Source organism: Nelumbo lutea, chromosome 5 (genome assembly GCF_056320005.1).
Source record: "Nelumbo lutea isolate HS-2025 chromosome 5, American lotus-T2T, whole genome shotgun sequence".
NCBI classification, from domain to species: domain Eukaryota; kingdom Viridiplantae; phylum Streptophyta; class Magnoliopsida; order Proteales; family Nelumbonaceae; genus Nelumbo; species Nelumbo lutea.
Window position 1 is genome coordinate 43,517,574 of NC_142688.1, and position 12,343 is coordinate 43,529,916.

General features: G+C 39.2%; 1 protein-coding gene across 1 annotated transcript in view; it reads left to right on the forward strand.

Moving 5' to 3' along the window:
- Window positions 1-12,343, forward strand: part of LOC148852036 (magnesium transporter MRS2-F-like) — a 29,819-nt gene that overhangs the window by 16,496 nt on the left and 980 nt on the right. Inside the window, exons 4-5 of the mRNA XM_088944105.1 lie at window positions 278-429; window positions 6,737-6,869. Of these exons, the coding sequence (XP_088800231.1) occupies window positions 278-429; window positions 6,737-6,869 (285 nt within the window). The remainder of the gene's footprint in view (window positions 1-277; window positions 430-6,736; window positions 6,870-12,343) is intronic.

Genomic DNA, 12,343 nt, shown 5'->3' on the forward strand with positions numbered 1-12,343 from the left:
CTGGATGTAAGAAAACTTTTGCATGTTGTGCATATGCACCTACAATCATCTCTCTAACATAACCATATATTGGAATGTTTTGGTGAAGCATATTAGTTTCATTAGAACTTTTTGTTAATTAAATTTCCATTTAACTTAAAACCTTTACAACTGTTATTGCTGTCTGCTCCACTAGAGAGACATGGTGCTTGAATTTGCAGTATCTAGCTTTGGAGAATTCATTATGCTTTCAGATATGTTCTTTATTTCTGCTGTATTGTCATTTCATGTTTCTCAGGTGAGGGATGAGCTTGAAAATTTGTTGGATGATGATATGGACATGGCTGAGATGTATTTGTCAGAAAAGATCTTCCGCCAGCAATCTGAAGAAATTGTCTCAAAGGATGAATTAGATAAGGATATTGACCCACTTGAATTTGATAATGAAAGGTGTGTTAATTTAATGGATTGTTTGCATTTATTACTCATTTTTGTTTTGTCAGTCTTTTAAGAGTTTTAATCCATTTATGCCATCTTGCAATTATGGGTTTCATTGTTTTCTTTTTGGTTTATGGTGGTCATGCAAACTGTAGAATTAGTTAAATCACCATGGTTTTATGATCAATAATATTTGCTGGGATCCATTATGTAATATTGAAATAGCTATAAGCACACAGCTATTAATCATCTGCAGTCTATGCCTTTGCATTTTGTTTCCATGTCTATTTCAAAAGAATGCTGTTACCAAATTATTCCTCAAGGAGGCATGGAGTGCCATATATTATGTTAATTGACCTCTGTAGTACTATGGCTGATGACTATTTCAAGTTCATGAGGGTTTATGATCACACAAGTACAAGAGACCCTTGTATGGTGCTTAAAATTAAATTCTCTTTTATTTGCATGTACAAACTTATAGTTCTCAAGTTCCATTAATCTGACCTCATCCATTACATGGTCCACCCTTCATTTTTGCTACATTTGTTTTTGTTCTTTTCCTTCCAATGGTAAAGAGTATCACTGTAATCAGTAACTTGACCTTTCTTTGCTTTCAATATAATTAACTTCGCTGCTTTATGCATTGTTTAGTGATTTTTTTTTGGATAAGTGGTGTATAATATTGTATTGCTGATTCATAAAAAAATTATATTGCTGAACAGAGGGTGAGACAAAAGATTACAAGGTATAGGTATATGTGCAGCATGTACAAAATGTCCATGAAAAAAAGAGCAAAAATAGAAAAAATGATTCTAGCACATTGGTTCCTAAACATGTTATCTTTGACCCCTGCATATTGTTTCAACACCCAGGCCACCTCATGAAGGTCCATTCAATCAAGTTGCTCACTTGCTCTAAGGGCAAGGCTTTTTCTTCAAAAATCCGGCTATTTCTTTCTTCTATACAGACCAAGAAAGGGAAAAACACAATACAATCCAATGAATTTTCCCTTTAGGCTCAGTTTGGAAAGAGTACAGCAAATACGTACAGGACAAATTCAAGAAAGTAACCCACTGTCTATTAAATAGCTGCAGAAAATCGGCCACACCAGCAATGTTACTAGGCAGTGGATGTGCAGGTCACTGACTGACTCCTGTTTCACCCCACAAAGATAACAATCATTATTAAGGTTCATCCCTTTTAGCAGGATTTTGTAGAGAATGAGCCAGGCTTATCCATCGCATTGTTGCATCTTTCAGTGAATAATGTCGTTTGTGCTGTTCAGCCGAACTGAGAAAAGAGGAAGGAAGAAGAGAAGAAGAAGAAGAGGAGAAGAGGAAGAAGAAGATGAATCGTGTCGAACTGAGAAGACCAAACGTCTAACCCAGTTGACCAAGTTTAAAACATTACAAAACATAAAATTACAGGGACGGAAATGGCCCTGCATATGAGGAGACATACAACTAGCACTTTACTTAGGGGAAAAGACCAAAATACCCCTTTTTAGTTTATTCTAAAACTCCCCCTCAAGCTGGAGAGTATATATCATATAAGCCCAGCTTGTTACATACATAGCTCACTCTTCCCGAACTCAACCCTTTTGTGAACAGATCTGCCCATTGATCACTTGTTCTCACATGCTCAGTACTTATCTCACCATTGATGACCTTTTCCCTTACAAGGTGGCAATCTACCTCTATGTGTTTAGTTCTCTCATGAAAAACTAGGTTGGATGAGATGTGAATTGCAGCCTGGTTGTCACAATATAGCTTCATGGGTTTGCTTATTGAAATTCCGATTTCCTGCAATAGATTCTTCAACCATACTAGCTCACATGTAGTATGTGCCATGGCCCTGTGTTCAGTTTCTGCATTGCTCCTTGCTACAACAGCCTGCTTCTTGCTCTTCCAAGTCACTAGATTTCCTCCTAGAAAGGTGCAATAACCTGTAGTGGATCTCCTGTCTGATATAGAGCCAACCCAGTCTGTGTCGGTGTATCCAACTACTTCAAGGTCACCTCCTGGCTTGTATTACCTACGACCTGGGGCCCCCTTCAAATACCGTACAATTTTAAGAACTGCATCCCAGTGAGGCACTCGAGGGTTTTGCATGAACTGGCTTACTACACTGACGGTAAAAGAGATATCAGGCCTAGTGATAGTTAGATAGTTCAGTTTTCCCACTAGCCTTCTATACCTTCCAGGATTATCAAATAATTCACCTGTGTCACTTCCCAATTTCACATTCAGTTACATGGGAGTTTTAGCTGGTTTAACACCTAGCAACCCCATTTCTTCCAACAGGTCAAGAACATATTTCTGCTGACAGAGGTTGATGCCTTCCTTTGATCTAGCAACCCCATTTCACATTTGTGTTGTTCAACTGAACTGAGAAAAGGGGAAGGAAGAAGAGAAGAAGAAGAAGAAGAGAAGAGGAAGAAGAAGATGAACAATGTCGAACTGAGAAGACCAAACGTCTAACCCAGTCGACCAAGTTTAAAACATTACAAAACATAAAATTACAAGGACGAAATTTCCCCTACATATGAGGAGACATACAACTAGCACTTTACTCAGGGGAAAAGACCAAAATACCCCTTTTTAGTTGATTCTAACAAATGTTTTCATTGAAAGATCACGATAACAAGACTTACACACTAGATTGGCTTCTATCAGGGCAAATCTATGCCCACACCGTTCTAACAGCCCTTTGCAACCTTGGATTGGGAATATCTCCCCATGAAAATAAAGCACACAAGTACGAAGATATTCTCAATTCAAGGCAGTAAAAGCTGCTCAAATGGGCTTTTCCCTGGGTGAAGCCTACCTCCTTACATACGTCACAATTTTTATGATGATGATGACCAGCGTTTAGAAAACTGGACTGGACTGGCTGGTCAAACTGGTTGAACTGTGACCCGGGACCCTGGCTGGTTAGGTCACACCCCAATAATTGGACTTGCTCAAAACTCGGTTAAAACTGGTTGACTAGCCAGTTTAACCAGAAAATCTGTGAACCAATCCCAGTTTCATGAAACCGCTCGGGTTCATACATGAGTGGAATTTTAAAATGTAAGTAACAAGACTTGAACCCAAGACCTCTTATTCTCACATATTACTTAATTACCACTAATCCACCTCTTTAGTTATGTTAATTAATGACTCTTTATTGTATATATATTGCATTATTATACATGTATTTTAAAGATGTAAATTAAAAGGCTTGAACCCTAGTCATTAGTTTTAAAAATTAAGAAACTTACCATCCATCCACCATATTTAAGTATATTAAAAGATGTAAAATATATTATATATATTATTTATATGACTTATAGTATATATATGTATATGCCACATCATCAAGATTCGACCTCCAGTTCGACCCCTGTTAAACCTTTGACTCGTGAACCTCTCCCTTTTCCGGTTCTATGCCTGGTCCGGTTCTCTGCATATTGATGATGACGATAGCAAATAATGTTTTCAAAAATTTCTACAATTTCTTTTTATATTTATGTCTATAAAATTTATTCTTGTTTGTTACACTTTTTTCTTTAATATGATGAATATATGATATTGAGATGTGCCCAAATGTTTGCTACATTTGTTTTTTGTATTTTTTATACTTTTGTATGTTTTCATCTTTTTCAATTTGATTATTATTTAATTATGACATCTAGGTTTGATACATTTGACCCAAAAGGTTGAATTGTTGACTCACCACCAAATAGGAAAACAACTTCATTTTTGGGTTGGTTTTAAATTTGTATTTTATTTCTATCATCAATGACAACAATTATACCTTGTTACACTTATTTTTCTTTAATATGGTTAATTAATATTTTTTTTTTGAAAGGGATAAGGTATCTTTTATTAGAAAAGCAGGAAGAAGTTATACAAGAGGTATACAATAAGAAGTTAGCCTAACAGATCCCAAAACACCACTCTCGACCTGTGCTCACTCGCTCAAAGGCCACAAACAATAAAACAAAACAAACCACAAGAAAGTAACTAATCTAGGACCTCTAACAAAACACACCCCAAACAATCATGATCAAGCAGGAAGACAGTTGCTCTAGTAGGCCGAGTTGTTTCTGCCTTTGCCTCTTCTGCCCCTCCCCTTGGTGCTGCATATCCCTCGGAAAGGAGTAACAGTCGTTAAGTCGTAACAATCCATTAGAGACTTGGATTTTCCACTCCCAGACAGACACAAAGAAGAAGAAGAGAAATTTGACCACGACCTTTTTGTCTCCACATATGTACCTGTTTTTAAATATGAATCATTCTGAGAGGTGTGAACTTTCACCTCGTCAGTTAATTTATCTTTAAACCCACTCTCGTACTTGGAGTTCTTGTTCCTTTGAGTAGGACACCCCAAGGAACTTCCTGAAGGCCAACACTTTCTCCACCTGATTTGCATCTACCAACTGTGCAGAAGTATCTTCCTCTTGCAATTGCGGCAGGGATTCCCTCACCAGATCCCCTCCAACATTGGGCTCACCTTGCTCCAGATGTGAAGTCACGCCTAGCTGCAAAACAGGAGGGTATTCGATGTACAGAGAAGGCCGTTGCTCTAGTTTTCTTTGGTGACTGGTCCTTTGAAGGCACTAGGTCAAGTGACAAACCCACTGACAGCTGCGCCTCATTAGTCCTCCTATCTGTTGATGATGATTGATTCGGGAAGGGAGCCCCTGCTTCAGCATGTAGCAGCGCTGGGAGCCTCTGCAATACCATTTCCCTTGCCTCTCTGCTTCCACTATGAAGTTGTGACTATCGTTTCCTCCCTCTTCTTCTTTTTCAGTGACTTCTTTTGGCATATACAAAGGAAACCCCTTGCCCAAACAAATTGCCTTCATTGTTCCCCAAAACAGACCCCAACATCACACCAGAGGTCGTTTGTTCCGAACCTGCTTGCGAATGCAGAGCAGGTGGCCGCTACTTCACAACCCTTCCATTACAACTTAGAGTTTGGCAGGCCACAGGTGTCTCCAAATCACTTATTGCAATCCGCAAAATATACTTGACACCACAAACTACGATTTCTAAACATTTTGGTATATCACGAACCATCCTGCTCCACACTAAAAGACAGAGGGCTTCGAGATTTTTCCTAGGTTGTTCAGGTCCACAGAGATTGTTAAAGAATATCAACCTAATCAAGGACCTCTCCTAACAGTTTAAGCTTTTAGGTTGAATGGTTCTTTGACATGGTATCAGAGCCACTTTGACCAAGTGGTCTAGTGTTCGATCCTCATTACCCCCATTATAATTAATTAAGTTTCAGCACAAGGTATGGGTGGGCCTGTGCTTGTTCACACTTCAAGCCCAATGGGCTTTCGTGTGAGGGGGGTATGTTAGAGAATATCAACCTATTCAAGGACCTCTCCTAACAGCTTAAGCTTTTAGGTTGAATGGTTCTTTGACAGAGATGAAACTCCCAACTATGTCTCCAAATTCCTTGAAAACCGCCGGGCACCAAACTAAAAGTGGAACTCCGAACACTCTGTCCCACCACTTGCCGAAATTGCGGCTCTGTCTTTCCGAGCAACCTAACTAGGTGCAATGCGTCAAGGAGAAACACATCCCGTTGAAGTAGGGATTTCAGGAGTGAAGAGCTTCGCATGCTTCTTCCTATGAAGCAAAAATGATGAGCCACATGCTTCCTTTGAGCCTTCGCACAGACGAGGTCTGCAGGTTCCGCCACTTGAGGGAGGTCCAGCGTTCTACCTCTTCACTTGAAGGGCAGCCGCCTGCATAATGCAAAATCAGGCATTTGTGTAGGAAGGTTTCATAGTCCCAAATCAGGCATTTCTATCCATTTATCAAAAGAAAAATACATTTCTATCCTTACAATTAGAGAGGGACCAAATTTTAAAAATTTGGGCATTTTAGTCAAACAAAAAATCCACACTATCAGCCACACTTTCAATATTAGTATATGTAAGCCATGATACCAAAATTTGATTATTTTAAGTATGAATCAACCACACCCATCAAAAAGAGCAATACTGACTTCTTAAAATTAAAACAAGCACATTTTATCATTGTTTTTGGAAATATCCTCACTGTATGTGCAGGGGTAAGGCTGTGTACATCTGTCCCTCCACAGACCCTGCATTGACTGGAACCTTGTGCACTGGGCTGTCCTTAATCTTATCATTTTTTTGAGAACATCCTTGAAATGTTTTGTAAATTTCATGAATTATTATAATATATGGTAGCAATAAGGCTCGGTTATTTTACTTTCATGTGCAATAGATTTTCAGTATATACTTTATTGTACTTATGCACTTGCATTCTTTCATCTTTGCTTCAACTTTCAGTTACGAGGACTCAGGGAGCAACAAAAGCAGTATTGGAAACTTCAATGGTTTTAAGCCAAATATTGAAGATTTGGAGATGCTGTTGGAGGCTTACTTTGTGCAGATAGAGGGAACCTTAAATAAACTATCGACTGTATGTTGTGCTTCTTTTTATTCAATGCTTGTCTATATGTTGTGTTTTCATGATTCTTTTCTAACGTGGTAAGGTTAAGCTAAAAGGTATTGTAGGCTTAAGTTTTGAACTCTTAATTGCATGAAATGTAATACTTTTTATAGAGAACTGTTGAGGTTTTTTTTTTTTATTTTTTTTTATTATCAATAACAGATTCATTATATTCATTGAAACAGCATAATATTTACAGCAAGGAAGGCAAACACTCTTATCTTCCAAGTACAACTTAAACCCTCAAAAGAAAGAAAAGGAAAAAAAAGACAGTTAAGTTACAGCTTGGCCCAAAACATTGCTTCCCTTTCTCTCCCTTGTTTAGCTAATCCATCAGCTATAGAATTAGCTGATCTCTTAACCCAACTCATCCTGATTTCCATCTCCCGCACCAGCCACTTGAATTAACTCCTCTCATTGCTGTAGTTCCATAAGCCGCAGTTGTCTTTAATCAGCCACCCTATCACCACCTCCGAGTCCCCTTATTTATGAGTTTGCTGACATTTATCTCCTTGGCTTTCTGAATCCTTCCATAACTACCAATCTCTCAGCTCTAAGGGAATCCCCCACTCCAATTGGGCCTGAGAACATGGCAGAAATGATCCCGTTCTCATCCCTAAAAACACCTCCAATCCCTGATTGTCCAGGATTCCCCCTACAACTCCCATCAAAATTTAATTTTAAGAAACTAGCAGGTGGGGGGGGGGGTCCAGGACACCCTTATAACTGGTTTGGTCTGTGTGCACTTTTGCAATCTCACCCCACTTTCTCAACATGTCATCCACTGTGTAGTCTGTAAATAGCTCAAATGATTTCAGCCACTGTACAACCCTTATATGGATCACAGCCCTCAACTTTTCAGCCCCTCTCTCATCTTCTGAGAAAATCCTAGAATTTCTTTCTTCCCATAATGACTAGCATATTGCAGCCCTTAGTCCTCTCCACATAGTGCTTCCCCTTTTCATGCACCACCTGAAAAAAGAAGGGGAAAAGAGACTCTGCAAGTCTGATGGAGGGTTCCACCTACACCCAAAGAGAGAAAAAGCCCACTCCCAATTTGAGTTTGCAAATTGGCAAGACATCAGTAAGTGAAAACCAGTCTCCCCATCCGCTTTGCAAAGAACACAACAATGATGTGACAAACAAGTATTGGGTCTCTTCTTTTGGAGCAAATCACCGGTGTTGAAACTTTCCAAATAGGATTCCCAACAAAAACTACCAATCCTAGGAGGAATTGGTTTGCACCAAATCTCATTAACCGGGAAAGGGGAGGTTGCAAGACTGGTGGACTGGCAAAAGACTTTGAAGAATGAAACATAAGAAAAAGAGCCTGTGGGGGTAGGGGTCCAAATCCTAGAGTCCACCTTAGAGGGGTCTAAGAAAACGTTATCAAGAAGTTCAAGGAGGCTCAAAATACTGTCGAGGTCTAAGTCCCTCACAGCCCTCCTCGGACCCAGGTTCCACCTAAACCCAGAACTGGAGGAGGAAGGGGTGATGAAAGAAGAAACTGACTCATTTTTAAAATCAGAGAGAGCATACAAAGAAGGAAACTGGTCTTTAAGAGGAGCATTCCCAACCCAAATTTGTTCCCAGAATTTTATGGAATTACTTGAATTCAAATCATACCTAACAAGAGGGGAGAAAACTGGAAGCAAATCATGAATGGCTTTCCAAGGTGAAGTGCTTGTGGTCTGTGCTCTAGTTCCACCATCCCATCCATTTTGCTCCAACTTATGTATGCTTGCCACTATTCTAGCCCATAGCTTCCCCTTCTCCAAAGGGAACCTCCAAAACCACTTCCCTAAAAGGGCCTAATTCCTTTTCCCAGTTCCCAAAGGAAATCTCTCATCAACCTCTCTAGCCTACTACAAACCTTCCTTGGAATCTTGAACACTGAAAGGAAATAAATGGGTAAGTTTGCTAACGTGGCCTTGATCAGTGTAGTCCCTTCACTCAGAGAGAGGTAATTCTTTTTTCAAGAGACAAGTCATTTTACAAATCTTTCGACCACTGCGTTCGAAAAGCTCTCTCTCTTAGGATTATCACCAGGGGGCAACCCTAGATAACTCAAAGGTCACCCTGAAAACTTCACACCCAAGTACTTCTACACTCTCCCTAATCTCTCTCTCCTCTAGATTCACACCCACTACACAACTCTTCCCAAAATTCACCTTCAAATTTGACATTTGCTCAAATAGTTGAATCACCAGTTTCAAGTTCTTGATGAAGCTCACATTACCTCATTTACAAAACATGATCATATCATCAGCAAACTGTAAGTGAGTGAGTGGGATGTCCTCCCTTCCAACCCTCCAACCTCTAATGAGACCCCTAGAGTCTACTCTGTGGATCAATTTCCCCAAAACATCAGCAACTAGTAAGAACAAAAAAGGAGGTAAGGGGTCTCCCTGTCTTATACCCCTAATGGCTGGGAAGAAATCAACCACTGTCCCATTCACTAGCACTGAATAAATAGAGAACTGTTGAGTTGTGCATTGAATTCTTGTCCACGGCCCGCTCCATGACCAGGCCCAACATTTTTGGAGAAACCTGAAAGGGGAAATTTCATTGTCACTGAGTTTCTTTCTTCTCTTGGCAATGTTTGCTTAGACCCTTCTTCTGATAAGAGAGTATGGGCCCCTACTTCCCAAGGGTCTTTTATTTGTGCTTATTTTTTCAAATCCCTGTACTCTAGTGACGTTCTTGGTACTTCCTTGTGCAAGAAGTTTGGAGCAAGCCTATTCCCCCCAAAATATCTATCTTTTGCTGGAAGGTATACCATGGTAAGATTAATACTTCAGAAAACTTGTAAAAGAAAAGGCCTTTCTTGTGTTTATGCCCAAATTGGTGTATATTGTGCAAAACCCATAGTGACGACTACTACCACTTACTGATTTCCTGCCCCTTTGTTGCAGCTCTGTGGGATTGGATGTCTGAATTGTTTGGTTATAGGGGAAATCTGCCATCAGAAGTAAAATTGTTGTTTGGCTTGTCTAGCTTTATTTGGCCAACAAAAAAAGGAAGATGCTTGTGGAGATGCCTCAAAACCACGTAGTGAACTATTTGGGAAAAAGGAATTCTAGAATCTTTCTTGACAAGGAGAGAACCCTTTCAACAGTAAAGGAGTGTATATTAAGTAGAGCTATACACTAGGTAAGAACCCTAGACTCCTTTACTCCCTTTACCTTTGTTGACTTTTGGAGAAGCTGGGCTATAATAGCTAACATATCCTCTAAGAAAAATAAATCTGTAGCAGTTTGGGCACCTCCTCTGGAAGGTTTTATCAAACTGAATTTTTATGGGAGTAGTCAAGGCAATCCAGGATCGTCAGGGATTGGAGGACTCTTGAGAACTGAGGAGAGCAATGTCTTATCGCAGTTTTCAGGCCCGGTGGGAGTAGGTGATTCTACAAAGGTTGAGTTGTTGGCTTTTGTACAAGGAACCCAGATTGCCAAACAACTTGGGGTAGAGAAATTACTTATTGAAAGGGACTCCAAGGCGATTGTGTGGGTTGGTTGCTGAACCCAAATTCAGTTATTTGGAGCTATAGGGATCTTATGAAAAAAGTCAAATGGTTAACAAGACACATGACAATTAGAGTACAATGGGTGGGTAGGTTGGCAAATGCTTTTGCTGACTTTCTTGCCAAACAAGGGTTATCTAGGGAAAAGCTATTTTGGGTAAGTTTGTAATTTTTTTTTTGTTTTTCTTGTTTTTCTGTAATGTTTAGGAGAGGTTGCACCTTGCGCTTCTCCAAGGGATGCATGTAACAATTTATCTTCTTTGGTTAATGAAATTATCTTTCAACTATCAAAAAAAAAGTCATTGAGTTCTGTGGTAGTACCTTGTTGAAATGTTTGCTCACATGGACATTTTAGTCCTTTGATGTAATATGGTATTCCCCTGTTAAGAATCACTTAACAGGGGCATTTTTGTAATTTTTGCATGCTTAATGAATAGAACTAAAGTCCAGGTCAATAGGAAGGTGTACACAGTTTGTATTCCTTCCTTGAACCCCGCTTTTCTACTTCCTCCTACTTTCTTCTTGCTTTCTACTATGTAAGACAGATTTCCCATCCTTTTTCTTCCTTTTCCCTCTTTTTCTTCTGTATTCATAGGTTTTAATATGGTATGAGAGCTGTGAACTCACAGGTTACTATTCATTCCTCTGTTTTGTGCCCTAGTAGTTACAGAACTCCTTTTCGAGAGAAGCTACTAAAGGGACTGAAAAGGACTCATTGTCCCTTAGGAAAAGAGGCTTAAGTGCCTTGAGTTGGTTAGGTTAAGGTGTTTGTTGTAGAAGAACTACTGAAGGGTAGTTTTGTAATTCTAATGTACTGTACTTTATTTTTTCTTTCTTGTACTATAATAGGTGTGTACTTTAGTGTACAACTCCTTTTCTATTCTCTTTGTAAGGACAATCTTGTCCATTCACATAAGTTTAATATAAATACATCTTTTCTGGGTTGGATCAATCAGATTGATCAACCCTAACAGATCTGGACTTTTGTCTTTCTCATTGCTCTCTCACTTTTTCTCGAGCTGACATGGTATCAGAGAAGGCTGCTCTCTAATCCTTTTCTCCTCTTTTTTTATCAGTGTGACATCTTTTGTCACTACTGATTGAATCTGGATTGTTTTGATCTATCCAGAGATCTATTCTCTGTGTTTTGCGCATCCAAGGAGAGAGATTTTATTAGATCTCTTCAGTTTGCAATGAGATTTGAAATGAAGTGTCACTTAGGCCCTCTCATCATATTCTGAAACTTTCATCGAGATCTGAGAAGATTTGAGAGAGATCTATACATCTCTTCTGGGCGGCTGCACCCATACTTTCCTTTTCTAGACTGTGTTTCAAGTTTTCTTCTTCTACTGAATCTTGGACGATTTCTGGCGACTGTAAGAGGCTTCTATTATCAATTTCTTCTACTCATTTGATTCTACATTAGTTCATTTAATCTCTACTCTAAACTTGAGATTTCTATACAAGCCATAATTTTCTCAGGCAATCAGGAAACAATTACTGTCATAATAGAGGTCTTAATTATTTCAGTAGGTCTTAATGGCATAAAGCTTACGGAAAAGTACGGACAGGCCTAATGCAGATTTCTGATTCCCACTGCAACCCTATAAACATTCAGAAGGTCCAAAAACCACACTCTACGCACCCATACCCGCCCGTGAATTGGCATCAATTCCGAGCTGGCACCTACACCAAATGTACTTTGAGCCTACAAATTCTGACATGGGGGTTATCGGTCATTCTCCCTAAAGCTTATTGCTGCATTTGTCCCAGATGAACCTCTTGGCAAACATATTTCTGAAATATGAAAAATAGTAGTGGGGTTTGTAAATCATGCTGAATTTAATAATCTCCTTTTATTTTTCATATAATTTGAAATGAATTCATCTTATTGTAACTGAAAAGTAGGTGTAATAAAATT